The sequence below is a fragment of the Bos indicus x Bos taurus genome, chromosome 5 (genome assembly GCF_003369695.1).
Source record: "Bos indicus x Bos taurus breed Angus x Brahman F1 hybrid chromosome 5, Bos_hybrid_MaternalHap_v2.0, whole genome shotgun sequence".
NCBI classification, from domain to species: domain Eukaryota; kingdom Metazoa; phylum Chordata; class Mammalia; order Artiodactyla; family Bovidae; genus Bos; species Bos indicus x Bos taurus.
Genome location: NC_040080.1, coordinates 38,055,065 through 38,078,466, shown reverse-complemented (window position 1 = coordinate 38,078,466; position 23,402 = coordinate 38,055,065). Strand labels below are relative to the sequence as shown.

The 23,402-nt window shown below is 39.4% G+C and overlaps 3 protein-coding genes across 19 annotated transcripts in view; all 3 read right to left on the bottom strand.

Annotated features, from left to right (window-relative positions):
* MRPS35 (mitochondrial ribosomal protein S35) overlaps nucleotides 1-17,472 on the bottom strand; it is a 51,401-nt gene extending 33,929 nt beyond the window's left edge. The window contains exons 1-4 of one of the 2 annotated variants that reach the window (XM_027541610.1): nucleotides 17,057-17,472; nucleotides 6,594-6,640; nucleotides 3,954-4,121; nucleotides 1,781-1,841 (exon numbers count right to left, since the gene is read on the bottom strand). In XM_027541610.1, the coding sequence (XP_027397411.1) occupies nucleotides 1,781-1,841; nucleotides 3,954-4,097 (205 nt within the window). In that variant the 5' untranslated portion in view covers nucleotides 4,098-4,121; nucleotides 6,594-6,640; nucleotides 17,057-17,472. Of the gene's footprint in view, nucleotides 1-1,780; nucleotides 1,842-3,953; nucleotides 4,122-6,593; nucleotides 6,641-10,760; nucleotides 10,939-17,056 lie in introns of those variants that run through there. The other variant, XM_027541609.1, reaches the window with a different exon arrangement.
* Nucleotides 17,473-17,779: 307 nt separating this feature from the next.
* REP15 (RAB15 effector protein) lies at nucleotides 17,780-20,817 on the bottom strand. The gene has a single exon (XM_027541611.1). The coding sequence runs from the start codon at nucleotides 20,184-20,186 to the stop codon at nucleotides 19,488-19,490; it is 699 nt and encodes a 232-aa protein (XP_027397412.1). The 5' UTR covers nucleotides 20,187-20,817; the 3' UTR covers nucleotides 17,780-19,487.
* Nucleotides 20,818-21,094: 277 nt separating this feature from the next.
* The window catches only part of PPFIBP1 (PPFIA binding protein 1), a 205,760-nt gene continuing 203,452 nt past the window's right edge, over nucleotides 21,095-23,402 (bottom strand). For 10 of the 16 annotated variants that reach the window (XM_027541599.1, XM_027541598.1, XM_027541601.1 and 7 more), the window contains 2 exons: nucleotides 23,074-23,139; nucleotides 21,095-22,947 (listed from right to left, as the gene is read on the bottom strand). In XM_027541599.1, coding sequence (XP_027397400.1) covers nucleotides 22,861-22,947; nucleotides 23,074-23,139 — 153 coding nt within the window. In that variant the 3' untranslated portion in view covers nucleotides 21,095-22,860. The remainder of the gene's footprint in view (nucleotides 22,948-23,073; nucleotides 23,140-23,402) is intronic. The other 6 variants (XM_027541600.1, XM_027541604.1, XM_027541607.1 and 3 more) reach the window with 2 other exon arrangements.

The following is a 23,402-nucleotide window of genomic DNA, read 5'->3' as shown; positions in this document are numbered from 1 at the left end:
AAATCCTTCTTGATCATGGTGTATGACCCTTTTAATTTACTGTTGAATTTGGTTTGCTAATATTTTGTTGAGGAGTTTTGCATCTATGTTCATCAGGGATATTAGCCTGTGTTATTTGCCTTTGTAGGAGAAGGCAATGGCACCCCACTCCAGTTCTCTTGCTTGGAAAAATCCCATGGACAGAGGAGCCTGGTGGGCTGTAGTCCATGGGGTCGCTAAGAGTCAGACACGACTGAGCAACTTCATTTTCACTTTTCACTTTCCTGCATTGGAGAAGGAAATGGCAAACCACTCCAGTGTTCTTGCCTGGAGAATCCCAGGGACGGGGGAGCCTGGTGGGCTCGCACAGAGTCGGACACGACTGACGTGCCTTAGTCCGGTTTTGGAATCAGGATAATGCTAAGTTTATGACTTTGGGTCTTCTCTTCTACTTTTTTGGAAGTTTGAGAAGGATTGATATTAATTCTTTAAATGTTTAGTAGAACAAACCAGTGAATTTGGAATTTGGGATTAACATATACACATGATTATACATAAATAACTAACAAAGACCTACTGTATAGCACAGAGAACTATACTCAGTATTTTAAAATAACCTATAAGGGAAAATAATCTATAAAAGTATACGTAGATTTATACATATGTTTAATTGAATCACTTTGATGTACTGCTGAAATTAAGGAAACACTGTAAATCAACTATGATTCAATTAAAAAAAAATCACCAATGAAGCCATCTGGAGTGACTCAATCTCCTTACTAGTAACTGGTCCATTCAGATTTTCTATGCTTGCTTCAGTCTTGGTACATTATATATTTGTAGGACTGTATCCATTTCTTCTAGATTGTCCAATTTGCTGGCATAAAAATGTTCACAGTAGTCTCTTAGATTCTTTGCATTTCTGTGATATCAGTTGTAACATTTATTTCATTTTTAATTTTCAAGCCTCTTTTTCTTGCTAGATAAAGGTTTGTCTGTATTGTTTATCTTTTTAAAAAATAAGCTCTTATTTATCTTTTCGGTTGTCCTGTCTTAATTTATTCCCATTCCAACCATTATACTTCCTTCCTTCTACTAACTCTGGGCTGTTTGTTCTTCTTTTTCTAGTTCCAATTAGGTGGCTTAGTTGATATTTTTCTTTATTCTTGCGTAGGCTGTTATTGCTATAAAATTACTTCCTGGAACTGCTTTTGAGACATCTCATATCTCAAGATATTTTCTGATGTCTCTTTGATTGCTTCTTTGAATCAGTATGTGTTTAGGGGCATGTTATTTAATCTCCAGCTGTTCGTGAATTTTCAATAGATTTCTAGTTTCAAATCATTGTGGCTGGAAAAAATGTTTGATGTGCTTTCAATCTTCTTAAATTTTATTTAGACTTATTTTATGGTCTAACATATGATTTATCTTGAAATCATGTTTCATTTGTACTTTAGAAGAATGTGTATTCTACTGCTGTTGGATGGAATGTTCTGTAAATGTTAAATTCATTTGGTCTAATGTGTAAGCTTAAATCCAATGTCTCCTTACTGATTTTCCATCTGGATGATCTACCCATTGTTGAAGGTGGAGTACTGAAGCCCCCTACTATAACTGTATTGCTTTCTATTTCTTCCTTCAATTCTGTAAATATTTTCTGTATATTAAGTGCTCCAATTTTTGGTGCCCAAATATTTACAAATACTATATTCTTTTGATAAACCGACCCCTTTATCATTGGAAATGAGATTCCTGTTAAATTAATAAAATATTAAGTTCATATTATAAAACAACCACATACCTTTAAGAGCCTCACAGTGCTTTTTAATTGCTACAGGAGTCAAATGCAGAAAATTGGGAATCTAAAATAGAGAATTTTAAAGGATAAATCAGCTAAGTGTCTTTGTTTTTTGTTTGTTTTTTTGGCCATGCCATGCAGAGTGGGATCTTAGTTCCCCAACCAAAGACTAAACAAGGCCACAGCAGTGATAACACCAGGCCCTAATCACTGGATGGCCAGGGAATTCCTGACTAAGTCTCTTAAAAATATGAAACACAATTTTCTCATAAAATTAAATCATAAGCCTCACAAACCTTGTAATAAATAAAATCTATTTTTTTAACAATACTGATTCCATGTCACAGATGTTGCAAATTTAAGAAATGAATTTCCTGAAATAAAGATTCTGTACCAAGTATCTTATAAGAATAATGGTAGAGAAAAAAACATTATTTTTATAGTATTATTCCTGCCACAAATCTACAGGTGTACATATTTCCCTTATGAAACCGAAAACACTTAAAGACACAGACCATTGTTTAATAATCTTAATCCCCCTGGAACACATACCACTGCAAGACATTTTCTGTTCTATCCTTAACAGACATTTTATGAATTGAATGGAATGAATAAACAAAGCAAGGAAATCTTAAATGAACAGTTAAATGAACTTGGGAATATGTTTATAATACATTGAAAGGTTCACTATTTACAGGGCCAATGAAAACTTAGGTAAGGTCAGCAATTTGATTCCTTCAAATAAATAATTAACACTTCCTGGGATATTTTTAAAATAATGTTAAGCATTTAAAGAGAAAATTTAGTTTAAAGAAACTTATTTTGAAAGAAAATCTGAATAAGCAGAAAGTTCCCCCAAACATTATGTCTGGAATCTTAAGTACCAATCAGAAAATGGTTATTTTAAACAAGAGAAAACAGACACCAAATAGTGGGATTATGGGGGTGAGTGACTTCATTTTCTATACTTCTATTTTTGAAACGTGACTCAACGTCATAAAAGGAAAAAATAATAGTGAATGCTTACACAGGATTTATATTGGCACGGCTTTATGAACTCTGCATATATTACCTCAGTTTACAAGCTTTTATCCATATGGCACTTACTGGGAACAGATCATATCACTGGACTAAGCATATAGGTGATTCTTGAAAGGGACAGCATGCATTAAATGTTTGGATTTTTATATTTATTAAAATTCCATTCACGACCACCATTACAAAATTATAAACATATTGTTACTCTCTCTCACAGTGATATTTTCCAAAGTTTTTTTTTTTCTTTAAACTAAGTTGAATTCTTCTCTTCCATTTGAAGAAAAGATTAGTTTTACAAGTGTTCGCTTTATCTCTTGATAAAGCAATAGATTTTGTTCCCTTGTCCAAATTTCATCTGCCTGTCCCCAGCAAAAGATGATCCCTTCTCCATGTTACTATCTCATTTAAAAAAAATTTTTATTTACTATCTCATTTTTTTACCATCAACTTTTAGCAAATTTTTGTTTTTCATGAAGTAGAAAATACAGTTTCTCTCATTTAGTAGAAAATACAATTCCTTGATGATAATTTTATTGTAGGTAAAAGGAAACCATCTAAGACATGCATTCCCTGGTGATGGACATTTATATTTTAAGAAGTCTACTTTTCATATATCACAATAGGTGCTATCAACTCACTATAGATGCATTTAACTGAAGCATTTAACATGACCTATTTTGCTTCATGAAATAAAGACGTTTAAGGACTATAACAATAATACTAAATTAATTTTCTGGGAAGTTTTTACATTTCTTTTTTAAAAGTAAAAACTTCACTCCCCCCCAATTCTCACTCTCAAATTAGGTTATTTCATTTAGTTCTGTTTGAAAAACACAATATAGAAAAGATACAATAGAAAAGAAAAAGTCAAAAGGAAGCCACAGGACCAATTAATTACCCATTCTTAAATGCCTAGAATTCTTTGAGCCATCTTTACCAGGGATAAGTAAAACATAGTATCCATTATTACCTGCAAAACAACTGAATTAAAATACAGTAAGCTGAGATGCACTGAACCTTGAAGTGCTGCAGGGTGGGGCAGGGAGTGGTGAGGGCAGGGGGAGGGTAGGTGTCAGAGGGAAAAATCAACATTTCTTTAAATATAAGTTTCAGCCAATGAACCAGCAACTTATCCTACCTTTAGAAGTTCCAGATTTCCCTCCTTAGCCATGGGCACTCCCCTTTTTACTGGATAACCCATTCGAACAGGAAGAGGTACTGCGGAGGGTTTAAATGGAGCTGCAACAGGGTAAACACTAGGCCAGTCCTGGTCAACAGACATTTTCTCTGTCCTGGGAGGTAGTGCCTGAAGAATGTAAAACAGTTTAATATTTTAAATATAAACATGAACTTTAATTTTAAAGGAAAAAAGGTACAATTAAGAGAAACACAAGGACTTGCAACCTATATAAAATCTGACGTCCCCTAACTGCTGCTGTTGGAAAAAAAAAAAAAAAAAACCTACCTAGACATCCTTGGCAGTTTCCTTAAACCCTGTGGAAAGGAACCCTTTAATAGCACATTTGCTTTACAAAAAAATTTTCTCTTACTTACTGAGTCTTTTAGCAAACTTTCTGCATATTGTTTATGAAGGGGTCAGTAAAAGTATATTTTGAATAATTTTTAAAACTTCAATGAAAGTCAGTACATGAGATGACAATGAGAATTTGAAATAAGGAAAAGAAGAAATAAGAAAAATAAAGAATAAGAATTCAGAAATAAATTAAGATTAAACTAACTGAATAGACACATAATAAGAAATGTCTTCCACGCCCAGAGAATAGCTACACGATAACTTAAGTCAATCACATTAACATTTATTTTTTAAACTGTATTTGACAGATAGGGATGGCCAGCATTCCCTTTAAACTCAAAAGGAAGGTTCGAAGATGCAAAACTAGGCAACATCCTTCTAAACAACAGACCAGTGTAGCATATGTCCTGGAAGCAGTTAGTACTCCTGTGAAAATGAGTACTCTATATGATTATAAATGGTGCCACTTCAGTTCAGTTCAGTAGCTCAGTCATGTCTGACTCTTTGCGACCCCATGGACTGCAGCATGCCAGGCCTCCCTGTCCATTACCAACTCGCAGAGTTTACTCAAACTCATCTTCATTGAGTCGGTGATGTGCCATCCAACCATCTCATCTGTCGTCCCCATCTCCTCCTGCCCTCAATCTTTCTCAGCATCAGGGTCTTTTCAAATGAGTCAGCTCTTCGTATCAGGTAGCAAAAGTATTGGAGTTTCAGCTTCAACATCAGTCCTTCCAATGAACACTCAGGACCAATCTCCTTTAGGATGGACTGCTTGGATCTCCTTGCTGTCCAGGGACTCTCAAGAGTCTTCTCCAACACCACAGTTCAAAAGCATCAATTCTTCAGCATTCAGCTTTCTTTACAGTCCAACTCTCACATCCATACATGACTACTGGAAAAACCATAGCCTTGACTAGACGGACCTTTGTTGGCAAAGAAATGTCTCTGCTTTTTAATATGCTGTCTAGGTTGGCCATAACTTTCCTTCCAAGGAACAAGCATCTTGTAATTTCATGGCTGCAGTCACCATCTGCAGTGATTCTGGAGCCCAGAAAAATAAAGTCAGCCAGTTTCCACATCTATTTGCCATGAAGTGATGGGACCAGGTGCCACGATCTTAGGTTTCTGAATGCTGAGTTTTAAGCCAACTCTTACTCTCCTCTTTCACTTTCATCAAGAGGCTCTTTAGTTCCTCTTCACTTTCTGCCGTAAGGGTGGTGTCATCTGCATATCTGAGGTTATTGATATTTCTCCCGGCAATCTTGATTCCAACTTGTGCTTCCTCCAGCCCAGCGTTTCTCATGATGTACTCTGCAAATAAGTTAAATAAGCAGGGTGACAATACACAGCCTTGACATACTCCTTTCCCTATTTGGAACCAGTCCATTGTTCCATGTCCAGTTCTAACTGTTGCTACCTGACCTGCCACAGATTTCTCAAGAGGCAGGTCAGGTGGTCTGGTATTCCCATCTCTTTCAGAATTTTCCACAGTTTGTTGTGATCCACACAGTCAAAGGCTTTGGCATAGTCAAGAAAGCAGAAATAGATGTTTTTCTGGAACTTTTTTGCTTTTGCGATGACCCAGCAGATGTTGGCAATTTGATCTCTGGTTCCTCTGTCTTTTCTAAAACCAGCTTGAACATCTGGAAGTTCATGGTTCATGTATTGCTGAAGCCTGGCTTGGAGAATTTTGAGCATTACTTTATTAGCGTGTGAGAGTTCGGTAGTTTGAGCATTCTTTGGCATTGCCTTTCTTTGGTATTGGAATGAAAACTGGCCTTTTCCAGTCCTGTGGCCACTGCTGAGTTTTCCAAATTTGGTGCCACTCAACTTCCAACTAATGTGCCTTTGTTCTGAATCCACACTTATGAAGGGACCTTATAATCTGGATTCGTCCATGAAGATGCCCATAGGGTGAGACCGAACTGATTAGATGAATGAATACATCCCAGGCTGCCTGACTGTTCAAGGCATTGTCAAAAACAATTTTTTATTCTGGTTTATATACCTATTTCCTGGGAGTAAGTGAGTGAGTCTGCCTCTCAAAAGATGATCCATTCTCAGGGAACTGACGAAACCGATCAAAGACTAGATAGAGCCAGGGCTTCAGGGGTCATCCAGTGCACGTGCCCTTTTGAAGCCTGCTCATGCGGCACCCTCTCTACCTCATAATGAGGATCTGCCTTACTTTAGATCAGAAACCCACACAACAGTCTACACCAGAGCACGTCAACTGCTTACCTTTCTTCTCGGCGCCCTTTCATGTTTGGAGGTTCTTTCTGTTGTGGCTAAAAGACAATACAACAGTTGCAGAGAATTTTATTAGTACGGATTTGTTCCACATTGTTCATGATACCACAATTCTCACATAATTTAAAGTATTTAGTAATACAAAAATGAGACAATAATCCATTTTCTGTAAGTTCAAAGACGAAATCATTTTAATGCAAATGAAAAGTCAGAAATAGGTGAGAAAATTCAAGAGTTACTTGAAAATACTCTGTGATTGACAATACATGTGCTTAGTTGCTCAGTCGTGTCCGACTCTGCGACCCCGTGGACTGCAGCCCTCCAGGCTCCTCTGTCCATGGAGATTCTCCAGGCAAGAACACTGGAGAGGGCTGCCATTCCCTTCTCCAGGGGATCTTCCCAATCCAAGGACTGAACCCAGGTCTCCTGCATTGTAGGTGGATTCTTTACAGACTGAGCCACCAGCATGATAAGATATAGTTAGCTCATCAACTAAAGATATATTTTTAATAACTTTTAAGGTTGTCAAATAAACTCACGTCCCCAAATTGAAATATCTAGTTAGAAATAAGTATTTTGCATCTGTAAAGACAACTGGTTTGAAATGTTCTAACATATATTTGCTCATATCTGTTATTATTCTGTTCTTTATGCACACACACAAAATAACCTTCAGTTTTCTGTCTCTATCGTTAATTAGAACTGCCAATGCTACAATAGCATCAACAATAACAAAAAATCATAGTTATTCCTAACAAGTCACATAACTGTACAAGATAAATTATTTACATACACTATCTTTTAAAATATTAACTTATGTCTCTCTAAATTAATGTTTTGCTATACTAAAATAATATGAAATAACTATATTCAGTACTTTCACACATCCAGACACTGAGCTAAATACTTTTCATTATTTTAATCTTATTCTTCACAGTAACTATAAGCACTAAATATATTATCCTTATTTAGAGGTCATTTAGCCAAGAAAACTAAAGACAAGGAGTCAGGATGATGACAGCTCAGCACAAAAGACTTCACACTCTGAACTACCATCTCCAGCTTCACTTCCTTTCACAAAGCCCTAGGCTACACTGGACTTTCAGTACCAGGCCCCTGAGTTTTTCTCTGAACTTTCTGTTCTCTCTGCCTGGAATGTGTCTCCCTTTTATCTGCCTGGCTTCTGTCCTCTACTCCCTCTCCGCCTCATTCCTTGATCTGATAAGTTCTTATTCACCCCTCAACAGTAATTCACTGACTCATTGAAAAATTGTTTGAGTGATACTGTTTGAGTATCAAACAAAAATCGTTTGAGTGATACAGCAACTCAAAAGGCAGCAATGAACAACAGACACATAGTCCTTGCTCTTACTGAATGCAGTCAGTAAATAAGGTAACTATCTAGCAAGAAATTTCAATAAACAGTGATAAATATTAATGTAAACATATAGCAGGGGACCCAACTTAGTTAATTGGGGAAAAAACCTTAAAAATGAGCAGGAGGTAGCCATGGGAACAGGCAAGTGAGAAAAAGTGTTCTAGAGTGAAAGAGAAGATGGAAAATAAAAGTAAACAAGTTCAAAATGGCTGAAATTTAAGAGAAGGGCATAAAGAGCACCCAGAAAAGTGGTATTTAATAGGTCAGAGACAAGGACTTTCCTGATGGTCCAGTCGCTAAGATTCTGCACTCCCAACGCAGGGGGCCTGTGTTCTAGCCCTCGTCAGGGAACTAGATCTCCCATGCCTCAACTAAGACCCAGCACAGCTAGATAAATAAATAAAAAAAATTTTTTTAATAAAAGGTCAGAGACATATTCAATAGGCATCTCAACTAAAACACATCATTGACAGAGCTCTTGATTTCTTTCTTGTCTCCTCAGTTCCTGTAAACGGTATCATCATTCATCCAATTGCTCAAAAATCTAACATGCTTCCTTGAGACTTCTGCTCAAGGCCCCATATCAAATCCATTAGGGAGTCTTGTTAGCGCTACCTTCAAAATATATCCCAAATCCAACCACACCAGCATCTCCACTGTTAGGTCAATCCAAGTCACTACCATCTCATTTGGAGCACTACAACAGCTTTCAAACTGGTCTCCTGGTTCCCACTCTTACACCACGCTTGCCAAACAGCAGTCAGTGATCTTTCCAAAGTATAAATCACATTATATCACTTCCTGTTCAAAACCTACCAATGTGATCCCAAACTTATAATAAAATCCAAGCCAAATGCCTACAAGCCTTTACCAGATCAGGTCATTACATATCTTTCTGACATCTTTTACTTCTCCTTTTTACTCACTTTAGCTCCAGCCACATTGGTCTTCTTTCTGTTTCTTGGTCACACCCATAACCCCGTTCTACTTTTGAGCTTCTGTACTTTCAGCTCCCTATACCAACAAGGGTCTTCCCACAGATGCTCAAACACCACTTCCTTAGGGAGTTCTTTCCTGACTACCCGATCTTGTCTTGCCCTACAGCCTCTATTCCCCCAGTCTATTATTCTCAAGACCCTATTTTTTTTTCATAGCATCTGACATTGTTTACCTATTTATAATCTGATTTCCTACCAAGAATGTAAACTTCATGAGATGAAGGACCTGCTTTTATTATTCTTATTATTCATTTATTTATTTATCTTTGGCTGCACTGAGTCTTCAGTGTTGGGCAGGCTTTTCTCTAGCTGCAGCCAACGAAGGCTTCTCATTGCGGTGGCTTCTCCTGTTGTGGAGCACAGGCTCCATGGTCTTCGGGCTTCAGTCTTTGCAGCACCTGGGCATAGTAGTTGCGACTCCCGGACTCTAGAGTACAGGCTCAGTAGTTGTGCACTGGTGCGCTGGTTTACTTGCTCTGCTGCATGTGCAAGCTTCCCTGACAAGGGATCAAACCCTTTTGTCCTGCATTGGTAGGTGGATTCTTGACCAATGGACCACCAGGGAAGTCTGAAGGGCCCTGCTATATTCCAGTATCTAGAACGCTACCTAGCACACAGTAGGAGTTCAGTATTTGCAGAATGAATAGATGAACGAATGATTAAAAAGTGTTAAGGCTATTAAGTGCTATGATGATGCATTAAGGAATTTACCGTTTATCTCAAAGCAATGAAAAATCTTTTGTATATTCTGAACATGGGAGCGGCAAGTTAAGATTTGCTTTCTGCACACTTCACTCTGGCTGTTGTGAAAATCCAATGTAGGACAGCAAAAGTAGAAATAGAGACCAGCAAAGAAACTATGGTAAATGGGAGATATGGTGGCCTAAACTGGACAGTGAGAAGTATCAATATTAGAAATATTACAGAAAATAGCACGGATAAGACAAGACCAATGACTGGCAACGCTCCCTCGACAGAGCTTTTTTGACTCTTGAGGGTTCCTGGTCGGTGTTCCCACCCCCTTACTGTATTCACGATTCTATTAACAGCACTTAACACTGCACATGGAGAAGGAAATGGCAGCCCACTCTAGTGTTCTTGCCTGAAGAATCCCAGGGATGGCGGAGCCTGGTGGGCTGCCGTCTATGGGGTCGCACAGAGTCAGACACGACTGAAGCGACTTAGCAGCAGCAGCAACACTGCACAGTACTCCTACCTAGTCTACCCACAACTAGACTTTTCCACTATATTCCTCCAAGGCAAGAACGGTATAGGACAGCTCTAAAATCTCTCTTGAATCAAGGTCACCTCAGTACGCCTACTTAATGAAGGTCAACCCCCTTTGGTGACATAGCTAGCCCTGGAATTCAGAGCTGTAGCATGTTCCAGGCCATCTGTGGGCCTCTCTTAAATTTCGGGAAAATCTGTGGTTCAGCATCACCCAACAAATATTACGAGAACCAGCAACCAGAGAGAGAATTTTGCGTTGGCCCTGGGAGAGACTACCAGAAAGCGCAGGTCACGGAGAAGGTGGGGAAGCAAGACCGCGGTACCCAGAGGACTAGAAAGAGAAACTAACTGCCAGGAACTAGGCGACAGTCCGCGCAGGGGGCACACCTAGGTCCGCGGGTTCCTACTTCTAGACGGACCAGTGACCGGCTACGGAGGACGTACTGGAATCCCCAGGGTGGCTCTGGCTCCGCCACCGCAGCCGCCATCATGCGCCCGTATTCCGCTCGCTTACAGCCCCCAAAGCCCTGAGGCGACGCGGCAGACACTCACGCGGGCTTAGTCTCGGAGCGCCAGTGACAGGAGACACAGCGGTAGAAAAAGCACGAAGGGTCCTGGCTCGCGTCTGCAGCGCCAACCACGCAGGGAGCGAGGGGGCCGCCATGTCGGCCAAGACGGCAAGCGGGAGGGGACAAGCGCGGCTCCGGGTCAAGGGGCGGGCTTGAGGCCCTACTGCGCAGGCTGGCGAGCCTGGCCCCGCCCCTGGGAGGGAGAAACAGGAAGCACGTGGGCCTCGGAAAGCAGCTGCTGCTACTACTGCTGTTAAGTCGCTTCAGTCGTGTCCGACTCTGTGCGACCCCAGAGACGGCAGCCCACCAGGCTCTGCCGTCCCTGGGATTCTCCAGGCAAGAACACTGGAGTGGGTTGCCATTTCCTTCTCCGGTGCATGAAAGTGAAAATTGAAAGTGAAGTCGCTCAGTCGTGTCCGACTCTAGCGACCCCATGGACTGCAGCCCACCAGGCTCCTCCGTCCATGGGATTTTCCAGGCAAAAGTACTGGAGTGGGGTGCCAGCAGAGCCACAGTCAATTAACTGTGCAAGAAAATACTCTCCACGTAGAAAAAGGAATGGAAAGAAAACAAAAAGATTTTGTAAAAAATCGAAGCTGTCAGTCCAAAGACAGTTGCAAAGAAGAAATGTGGCTTATTGGAGGGCAGGTGAGAGCAGGATCTCAAATGGTCGGGGAGTCTGGCAGCCTACCCTAAGGCCCTGCTTCTTTGCAGTTTCTGCTTTCCTGCACTTTCTTGAATTAAAGGAAGTCTTCAGCTAGTGCAAGTGATGTGCTTTAAGGAGAGAGGCAGTATCCAATAATAAGTAAAAGGATGGCCTCTTGAGCCAGACTAGTTGAGTTCAGTTCAGTCTCTTCCTCGTGTCCAATTCTTTGCGAACCCGTGGGCTGCAGCATGCCAGGCTTCCCTGTTCATCACCAGCTCCCAGAGTTTACTCAAACTCATGTCTATTGAGTTGGTGATGCCACACAACCATCTCATCCACTGTCCTCCCCTTCTCCTCCTGTCTTCAATCTTTCCCACCATCAGGGTCTTTTCAAATGAGTCAGTTCTTGGCATCAGGTGGCCAAAGTGTTGCAACATCAGTCCTTCCAATGCATATTCAGGACTGATTTCCTTTAGGATGGACTGGTTGGATCGCCTTGCTGTCCAAGGGATTCTCAAGAGTCTTCTCCAACACCACAGTTTAAAAGCATCAGTTCTAAAGTGCTCACCTTTCTTTATAGTCCAACTCTTACATCCACACATGACTACTGGAAAAACCATAGCTTTGACTAGAGGGACCTTTGTTGGCAAAGAAATGTCTCTACTTTTTAATATGCTGTCTATGTTGGTCATAACTTTTCTTCCAAGGAACAAGGCTCTTTTAAATTCATGGTTTAAAAAAATAAATAAATAAATTCATGGTTGCAGTCACCATCTGCAGTGATTTTGGAGCCCAGAAAAATAAAGTCTCTCACTGTTTCCATTGTTTCCCCGTCTATTTGCCATGAAGTGATGGGACCAGATGCCAGGATCTTAGTTTTCTGAATGTTGAGTTTTAACCCAACTTTTTCACTCTCCTCTTTCACTATCATCAAGAGGCTCTTAAGTTCTTCTTCACTTTCTGCCATAAGGGTGGTATCACCTGCATACCTGAGGTTATTGATATTTCTCCCGGCAATCTTGATTCCAGCTTGTGCTTCATCCAGTCCAGATTTTTCATGATGTACTCTGCATATAAGTTAAATAAGCAGGGTGATAATATACAGCCTTGACGTGCTCCTTTCCAGACTTGGAACCAGTCTGTTGTTCCATGTCCTGTTCCAACTGTTGCTTCTTGACCTGCATACAGATTTCTCAGGAGGTAGGTCAAGGGGTCTGGTATTCCCATTTCTTTCAGAATTTTTCCACGGTTTATTGTGATCCACACAGTCAAAGGCTTTGGCATAGTCAATAAAGCAGAAATAGATGTTTTTCTGGAACTCTCTTGCTTTTTCGATGATCCAGCAGATGTTGGCAATTTGATCTCTGGTTCCTCTGCCTTTTCTAAATCCAGCTTGAACATCTGGAGGTTCACAGTTCACGTACTGTAAAGCTTGGCTTGAAGAATTTTGAGCATTACTTTGCTAGCATTTGAGATGAGTGCAATTGTTTGGCAGTTTGAGCATTCTTTGGCATTGCCTTTCTTTGGGATTGGAATGAAAACTGACCTCTTTCAGTCCTGTGGTCACTGCTGAGTTTTCCAGATTAGCTGGCATATTCAGTGCAGTGCTTTCACAGCATCATCTTTTAGGATTCGAAATAGCTCTACTGGAATTCCATTGCCTCCACTAGCTTAGTTCGTAGTGATGCTTCCTAAGGCCCACTTGATTTTGCATTCCAGGATGTCTGGCTCTAGTGTTCACACCATTGTGATTGTCTGGGTCGTGAAGATCTTTTCTGTATAGTTCTTCTGTGTATTTCTTGTCACCTCTTAATATCTTCTGCTTCTGTTAGGTCCATACCATTTCTGTCCTTTATTGTGCTCATCTTTGCATGAAAAGTTCCCTTGGTATCTCTAATTTTCTTGAAGAGATCTGTAGTCTTTCCCATTCCATTGTTTTCCTCTATTTCTTTGCACTGGTCACTGAGGAAGGCTTTCTTATCTCTCTTTGCTATTCCTTGGAACTCTGCATTCAAATGGGTATATCTTTCCTTTTCTCCTTTTCATTTCACTTCTCTTCTTTTCATATCTATGTGTAATGCCTCCTCAGACAACTGTTTTGCCTTTTTGCATTTGTTTTTCTTGGGGATGGTCTTGATCACTGTCTTCTGTACAATGTCACAGAACTCCGTCCATAGTTCTTCAGGCACTCTATCAGATCTAATCCTTTGAATCTATTTGTCACTTCCACTGTATAATCATAAGGGAATTGATTTAGGTCATACCCTGAATGGTCTCGTGGTTTTCCCTACTTTCTTCAATATAAGTCTGAATTTGGCAATAAGGAGTTTCATGATCTGAGTCACAGTCAGATCCCAGTCTTGTTTTTCCTGACTGTATAGAGCTTCTCCATCTTTGGCTGCAAAGAATATAATCAGTCTGATTTCAGTATTGACCATCTGGTGATGTCCGTGTGTAGAGTCTTCTCTTGTGTTGTTGGAAGAGGGTTGAGTTTAAAACTTGACCTCACCATCTTTAGAATGTGTGATCCTAGTGCATCATATATCTGGTTATAATATTAGCATATTGATCCTCTGTGCCATTTAGGCTTTGAAAATTAGGAAGTGGAAAAGTTAGTCCCTCAGTCCTGTCCAACTCTTTGAGACCCCCATGGACTGTAGCCTGCCAGGCTCCTCTGCCAATGGAATTCTCTAGGCAAGAATACTGGAGTGGGTGACCCTTCTCTTCTTCAGGGGATCTTCTGAACCCAGGGATTGAACCTGGGTCTCCTGCATTGAAGGCAGATTCTTCACGGTCTGAACCACTAAGAAAGCTCCTATAGGCTTTAACTATAATCAGTGATTCTGTTAGCTTGTTTGTAGATCAGGTTAAAATTACAAAAAGGCAGAACTCATTAGGACCTAGAAAATGCTGGTAATCCTTAGAGGAACTCTCTATTTTCTACCCTAGGATGGATTAACATACAACCTTAATAAAATTATCCTCTATTTTTTTCAATCGATGTGTATAATACTTAAAGTAGATGATTATAATAAGAACAACTGGAAACAAACAGAACTGAGCCTTGTTAAGCATACCAGGTAGAGCAGGTGTGCAGGTGTCCTACCTGTGAACATTCAGTGTGTTATGGGCATCAGTAAGCATGCAGCATGATAATAACAAGTATTTGTAGTAATCACCTTCCTCAATCTTTTCTGCACTCTTTATCATCCCATTATTGTTCCAAAGTGGAACAATAGATGTTAGATGTGTTTGTTTCCTAGGGCTGCTGTAACAAAGAACCAGAAACTGGGTGACTTACAACAGACATTTATTCTCTCACAGTTCTGAAACTAGAAGTCCAAAATCCAGGTGTTGACAAGAGATGGTTCCTTCTGGAGAGTCTGACAGAGAATCTGTTTATGCCTCTCTGTCTCTCTCCTAGTTTCTGATGGTTGTTGGCAATTTCTGGCATTCCTTGGTTTGTAGACACAGGACTCTAATCTCTGTCTCCATCTTCACATGGAATTCTCCCGTCCTCCATTTTTAAGATTTAAAGCATGGCCTTTAAGTCAGATGGATGTGGGATTTGAATCCAGGTTCTGTTTCTTTGTGATCTTGGGCAAGTCCATCTAAACTCCCTGAGCTTCAGTTTCAGAGAAAATGGGAACAGTATCATCTTCCTGAAAACGACTACGATTAGGTGAGTAATGTTTTCAAAGCCATAATATAAAAGGTGGCCATTCAAATTAAGCTTAGGGTCAATGCAGCAACCACTTTTTCTCTCAATTTTGCATATTTCAGTAGAATAAAGTGCAATGCCTATCTCATAGACATTTAGGGACAAATGAGAATGAATCCTTAGAGAATTAGTTCATATCCAGAGACTTCTCAATTTCTGAGCAACATGTTAAGAGATTCAGTTCCTCGTTCAAACTGCTTATGATTTCTTCCTTTTGTTTTAGTCTCTCCCTAAGACAAGTAGATCAATTCTTCTGAAGTTAGAAGAGCCAGAAAATTCTTATTGTTTTCTCTGATATCAAATACTATGAAATTTGTTCTACATTAAAAGTTAAAATGTCACTTGTAATGCTATAAATGGGCAATAATGCTGTTTCATGCAGTATAAAGAGTAAAGCATGTACTATCATGTACATAGAAGTTAGTAAGAATAACATAATTTTTCAGTTAGAAAAGATGTTAGAAGTATAAACAATCATGATAAAAATCTTTTTTTAAGCCTTCATGACCAAATAATCCAACAAAATGTAGAAGTCAGGTCAGTTTCATGGGCTTGTGACTTACACATAGAAGACCCCTGTGCTTGGCTTAGTATTTGTTGTCTCTGTCTTGAAACATTTTACAATTTTTTACAAAATTTTTTACACTCTGTATTTTCAGTTTGCATTTGGTCCCACAAATTACGTAGCCAAGTCTACATATGTAGATCAATTTTAAATATTAAGTTTTTTTTTACAATTGGTTTTTGCTATATTTGAAATCTGCATTAATCCAATGACTGTCAGGGAGCTGTTTTTAATTCAAAAAATAACATAAAAAGTGAGTGAACCAAATTTCCAGTTATAGGATAAATAAAGTACTAATGATGTAATGCACAACATGATGACTATAATTCACATTGCTGTATGGTAAAATTGAAAGTTGTGAAGAGAATAGATCCTAAGAGTTCTTGTCATGTGGAAAAAATTTTTCTTTTTTCTTATATCTATATGAGATGGACATTAAACTTATTGTGATAATCATTTCATAATATATTGTCAAATTATGATGATGTACACTTAAACTTATCCTGTGTTGCATGCCAATTATATCTCAGTAAAGCTGGAAAAATGAACTCAAAAATAAATACATGCTTATGAAAAAAAGCGAGCGAAGTATGTTGATTGACGAGCATGTTAAAGAAACAATATGTAAATATATCCAGGTATGTGGATGGACTTTGGAACCCAAATATCCATCCAGACATTATACATTAAATATATCATGGTGTATACATACAACAGAGAGGACTACTTAGACACATCTTAATCCTAGTTGAACATTATAATTACTTTAGAAGATTAAAAAAAAAAATCTCTTGGTTCCCTCTCTCTGAGATACTGATCAGTTGATCTAGGTGTGTTTGTAGCCTTGGTCCTTTTTTTTTTTTTTTTGCTTTTAAGTTTCCCAAGTGAATCTAATATGTATGCAGGGTTGGGAACAGAACCATTGATATCAGCCCAGAAAAGAGGAAAGTGAATATAAATGTATTAACATGGAAAGTCGTCCACAATATTCAGTGAAGTTTTTTTTTTAATGCAGGTTATAAGGCATTTGTAGATCATATGATTACACTTGTGTAAAATATGTTTAATACACAATACAAGTTCTGGAATGGCAAACAGTAAACTGGAACAGGGGTCAGTGCAGGACTCATGAAGAAGTAACTTTCTATTCTTCTGTACTTAAATCTTTACATAAAAATGCTGATTAAGAAAAGCATGAGAATACAGTATTTTTAAAATCAGTAAAAGCTTCACATCTTTATTTTCATTAAAAAAAACATGGTGAGTCTTTGATTTATATCTTTTAGCTCTTTATCACATGAATACTTACAATTTGTACTAGAGACATCAAAATTTTGGTAAGCTTACCCTTCAATAAAAGAGAGAAGTGTTGTCACAAGCATTGTCTCCTTTGAATTAGCTGAAGTCATTCCCCTTTCACAGATAAGAAAACAGAGTTAAACCTCTAGATTCTACTTTTTAAAAGAACTGAGACTCAAACCCACATCTGATTCCAAGTTGCATACTCTTTTTTACTCTATTATACCACCTCCTTGACAGCTTGCCCTACACAGCATTGATGCAGATAGGGGTCACTCTATACAAGGAAACAGAAATTGACTGAGTAGTATAACCTTCCAGGCATATTCCAAGTAGGAATAATTATTGCTTAACAACATGAAGAGATGCCTCTCATGCCTATTTGTACCTACTTATGGAAGACAGAAGGCTAAAATGTTTTCCTTGAACTTTTGGTTTCCTGGAATGAAGAAATGTCATATTTAAGAAGTTTGGAAATAAATGTTCTAATTGTGATATATTGCATGCAGTCATCAGCAAATGATGTATGCTTTACCATCAACTGTTCCGAATTTGACCTCTTCGCCCCTTCTCTTCTGCCACTTTGCTTGAGGCTACTCTTTTCTCCCATATGTGTATGTGACTGTGTGTGTGAGCATGTGTGCATGCTCAGTCACATCCAGCTCTTTGCGACCCCATGGACTGTAGCTGACCAGGCTCCTCTGTCCATGGGATTTCCCAGGCAAGAATACTGGAGTGGGTTGCCATTTCCTTCTCCAGGGGATCTTCCTGATCCAGGGATTGAACCTACATCTCCTGCATTGGGAGGAGGATTCTTTACTACTGAGCCACTTGGGAAGCCCCAAGTCTTTTTTTCCCACCTCAGTTATTGTAAGTTTCCTAGCTGACCCCTGGGCTCTGCTGCTACTCTTTCCTCCCTACAATCTAGTCTCCACCCAGCAACTGAGTGAGGGTTTTAGTGTTTAAGTCAGATCAAGGCATGTCTGTCCCCATATCACTCAGAATAAAATCCAGAGTCCTTACAAGTGTGATCTGCTTCTCCTGTTTGCTGGCTCCTTCCCTGACTGTCTCTTATCAGTCTTCTCCCTGCTCACTCTGCCTCTGTTACTATGTCTTGAACACACCAACTCCATTCCCAAGTCAGGCCCTAGGCATCTGCAGATTCCTAGGTCTAGAACACTTTCCCAGATACCTGCATTGATGATCTCTATTCACATTTCTGGCAAATTGCCCCTTCTCTCTGAGGCCTTCCTTAATCACCTCATATAAAATAGTATCTCCTTTTCCTTTACACCACCCCTGACATTTATTTAAATATGCATTTAAAATGTATGCAGGTATTTATTTATTGTCTGTTTTCCACCATTAAGAGGGAAACTCCCTGATAGTAGGGACTTTGTTCTTTTTACTGCTGGACTGGCAAGGCATAGAACAGGGCCTTTCAAGTAACAGGCATTTAACAATCATGTGTGAATGAATCAAGCTTCCCTTTACACTTTAAAGCATTCTTTTTGCTTCTGTCCTCTAGAAGCATACAGGAAAAATTATTTTTCCTTCCCTAGAGTGCTGTTTTAATTCACCCCAGCTTTTAAGATAGTTTTTATATATAAATATACTTTTCTTACTGCAAATGCTGCTGCTGCTAAGTCACTTCAGTTGTGTCCCACTCTGTGCGACCCTATAGATGGCAGTCCACCAGGCTCCCCCGTCCCTGGGATTCTCCAGGCAAGAACACTGGAGTAGGTTGCCATTTCCTTCTCCAATGCATGAAAGTGAAAGTGAAGTCACTCAGTCGTGTCCGACCCTCAGTGACCCCATGGACTACAGCCTTCCAGGCTCCTCCATCCATGGGATTTTCCACTGCAAATGCTAAATAGATGTTAATCATTATCATAAGGGATTGTGATATGGGTTAAAATCATAGGTAAAGCTAACACTCAAACAGTCCCCAAGGGATCCCACCAAGGTCCTCTCTGCAGAGAGCAGGCAGCTTGGGATGAGGTGAGAGCCTGGGTAGAAAGGAAGAGAACCAGGCTCAGTTTTTTGTGTGTCCTGAATTGAAACTGGTTTTGTATTAATAAATACAACTAAAACTGTTCTGTAGTCTTATGCAACCCCTTGCCCTCCCCACCTCCCACCCATAGCAGTCAAAACCCATTTTACACTTTTAAATGCTAGACTTACTCTTATCAAACACAATTTGTTTTCAAGTTGAACTTTAAGGGTGACTCTATTATCCTTTCCTCCCACTTTTATTGTTGAATAATAAAAGATTATGCTAAAATTTTCCGTTTTCCCTGAAATACAGGTAGGCTTTTTTTCTGTCCATAATCACGCTAGGAGGTTTTGACCCAGGAGATGGTTTTCATTCATTGTGGGGTGGAGCGAGGGGAGAAAAAAATCCCATGAGAGGATAAACTTATTAGAAGAACATATTTTTGTTTTATCTTACAGGTCAGTCTCATCCCACACGGCCAGTTCAGAGGATGCTAATATAAACCTTGCCCACCTCTCTCAGCCCATCTTTCTTACTCAGACAGTTTCCAAGCAGCTCCCTGATGGAGATACAATCTTCCGTTTCCAGGATGAATCGTGCCACAGCTGTCCCTCCTGGCAGATGACCCTTCGTCGTCTCTCTCTTGACACTGTCCAGGACGACTCCTCGGATGTCTTTAGGGTTTCCTGGCACACCAAAGATGATACACAGGCCAAGACAGTCCTCTCCTATCAGGTTACAGAATTCTTCCAGCTTGTCAAACCTACTTTTCTTGCTGAAAGACTTCTCTGCCTTGGAATCTGGGTTGGAGGGGTCAGATTCCACAGGAGGAAGAGAAGCCATCTGCAGTGTCTGCACGGCCAGCTGAAGCTGTATTTGCTTATCAGATCCCCAGAAGGTCCAAACCCAATCTGCCCCAAACAGGAAGGCTTGGTGCTTGGTCATCTTGGTGGTGGTGAGCCACTTGTCAGCTCCTTTCTCTTGGCAGAAAGTGACAAAGTGGATTAAGAAGATCTCATTGAGAGTGTTTGAATCTGGGCACAGATTGCTCAGTGTGTCTTCAAATCCAAGATAGGCCTTCAGTTTCTGAGCTGCGTGGATGATAGCTCCACTGACCACCTCACAGACGCTCAGAACCTCTTTGTCCTTTGGAGCCAGCTGTTGTGATGGTTTCTGCCCCATTTCCCTGCACACGCTGAACACTACTTCTAGATATTGAGCACGTGAACTGTTTTTTTTCAGAGTAAAAATTCTGCAGTGAAGTCACATCTGTGAATGTGGTCCCAGTTTTCGAACTCTACAATTAAGCATATATACACACAGCTAAACAAACATGTTAGGTCTTCCTGTTTGCCAACTGGGTGTGTTGTACTCATATGGAGTCCTGCTGGTTTATTAAGTCAGAGATACTTTCACAAAAAATCATCTGTCTTCTAGTTATATTCACCTAACTTCAAATATTTGGTAACCTCTTCTGAGACAAGTTTCCTTTTTTCAAGTTTTAGTTTTATTAAAAAATACTATTTAATTCTTTAAAGAAAGAAACATATGTATAAAACTAACTTCTTTCTACACCTAACTTCTTCAAACTTGTAGGCAAGTCATTTTGGTTTGCTTTTCCGATACCCCTTTGCCATGATTCCTCATCCCCCAAGCTCAGCTGCCTGTGTTTCCTTTCATGAGAAAGTTTCTGAAGTAAAGGCCTTAAATTTTCATCTGTTGATACAGGCTATGCATGCTCAGTGGCTTCAGTAGTGTCTGACTCTTTTCAACCCTATGGACTGTAGCCTTCCAGGCTCCTCTGTCCATAGGATTCTCCAGGCAACAGTACTGGAGTGAGCTGCTGTGCCCTCCTCCAGGGGATCTTCCTGACTCAGGGATTGAACCCATGTCTCTTACCTCTCCTGCTTTGCAAGTAGTTCTTTACTGCTGAGCCACTGGGGAAACCCTGATACAGGTTATAGACCCCCCTCAAACAAATTTCTGAGAGTTTGTGAGCTGTAAAGAGTTGGTGTTACTACTCTTTAGATCCAAAATAAAGGCGACTTGGTTATTCCCAGTAAAGGAAAACAAGTAACCCACAATAAAAATATGAGGCAGTTATCAATTGACTTTATTTCTTTTCATATGGTAATACCAGCAGTGTAAATATCTTGTAAAAAGGATATATATCATCAAAAAAATTTAACCTATCACATATCATCAGTGATGTTACACTGTCCTGAATAAGGAATATTTGGCATCTGTAACAGTCTCCTAGTATTTTTAACCAGGATTGAATAACAAATGGTTTTTCAAATGGTGACATATGTTCACATTAAAATAAAACACAAATACACAAAGAGTCCAATACAGTTACCAAATAGTACATGATAGGGACCAAAAATATTATTAGCATTGAGTCATTTTAATTATGAATAAATAGTAATTTAGTATCACAGGGTTCCTTGATAAGAAACTTGGAAACTTGCTAACTTGAAAGGTCATGCCAGACATTCAAATATAGTTTATTAGGCAAGTCTTCAGACATATATTGAACTGCCCACCCTACGCTCATTTTTGAAAACCTGTCTTTACCACCACTGACTATCATAAGTAATGAGATAGTAGTGAACAAAAAATTGGATATTTTTCTGATACCTCTAGAAAATAATAAACACAATAACAGATTTTATTGCAGCTTTCAATTTTCTTGATAAAGAAAATTGGGCCCTGTGCTACAGAAAAACATGAACTGCATTTTATCATCACACTATAGCCATTATGAAACTAATTTTGCAGTCTTTGAGTTACTGAAGTCTGAGACAAAATGTTCAGACAAGTAATCAGCTTTAAAAAAAATCCATTTGCTAATAGTCTGAGAAATGTGCAATTAATAACATTAGGCAGACTGTTAGTATTTTGATGCAATGATATGTTTAGCAAAGAGGAAGATAAGAAGCTTAATACTGTAAAGGGTTTTGTTTTGGTTTCTTCAGGAATTATTTCTACAAATTTGGGGGGAGTTTCTTGAATACACTCAGGTTAATAGCACTTAAAATGTCCCTCAGATTCTTCCTTATGAGTTAAGAGGATCCAAGACTAAGGCTGAAATTTTTAAAAAGCTATTCAATAATTTTGTGAAGTGTCATCAAAGAAGGGGTATTTCACATATGTTAATTTAGTCTGAATGATCAACATCATTAGAGTTCAGTTTGGGGGACAGAAATATCATTTGGACCTCTTCAAGAAACAGCTGGTATACAAAAATTTTGCTCACTGTGTTTTTTTAACGTGATCTTTTTACCATCTTCCTTATGTTACAAAATAAAAGTTCTATTTTCTATGTACTAAGTATATACATATATTTAGAAAAATATATAAAAATAGGACAAAAAGAGGCAAGTGGAGGTGTGGCTGGCATATAGTGGACACACTGAACGCCTAAGAAATTCCACAATTTGATTTCGAAAGCATGTAACATCCTGCTTCGAGGGCCGCAGTGCTATCACATCGACGTGACAAAAAATCATTCACATACTGGTCACTGCTTCCCAAATCCTCCATGCTGTGAATGTGGATGGAAAGACTATGGTAAAATACTCATATTAAATGCAACACTTTAAATATAATATATCACAGATTTTTTTTTACATTAAATAGAGAAGAAACAATTATACTCTCATTCACCAGTGTCTCAATTGTCATGGCAACTTTAGAATTAGCACCTAATCCCTGCTTTCCACCTCCACTTCCACATGAGAAGTGGGAACGATAAACAACACACAGCCTGTGGCTTGCTGCAGATACTGTGAGTGTCCGAGGAATAGAGTGGAACAAAGACAAAGGGCTCCCTGCTCTCATCCAGGTGCTATGGTCAGACGTTCGAGTCTTCATCGGTGATGCTGGCACTGGGGGAACGGGCAGCAAAATCTTTAAACATGTCATCTTCCTTTAACATGTGCTGGAAGACAAGGAGGTGGGAGTCACACACACCGGGCACCTTGAGCTCTCCACTACACAGGCAGTCCCCTTTGGGGTGATTGTCAAGCTTATTTTCAGAATATTTGAAATTCGTTTTACAACTTACAGTTAGGTTGTTGATGCCCTCAGAGAATGCACCTATCTGTCTCACTGTCCCTTCTGAGTCTTCCATCTGCAATGAACACACCACGACATGACAGACTCATTTGCACAATTTCAAGAAAAATGCAGCAAAATGAACACAAGTCTAAGAAGAAACAGTGCAAGTGGCACGGAATGGGGTGGGAGCAACAGAATACTTCCGAAGCCATCTCCTCCTACGACTGCAACTGGACATTAAAAATGAGAAGAAAAACACTTTGCTGGCACATTGAGCCCAAAGCTCTGATGTTGACAATGGCACCAAAGAATATTCATTTGAAAGCAATACTCAGA

Excerpts from the sequence above, each read along its gene's own strand:
- REP15 (XM_027541611.1), bottom strand. The coding sequence starts at position 20,186 with ATGGGGCAGAAACCATCACAACAGCTGGCTCCAAAGGACAAAGAGGTT.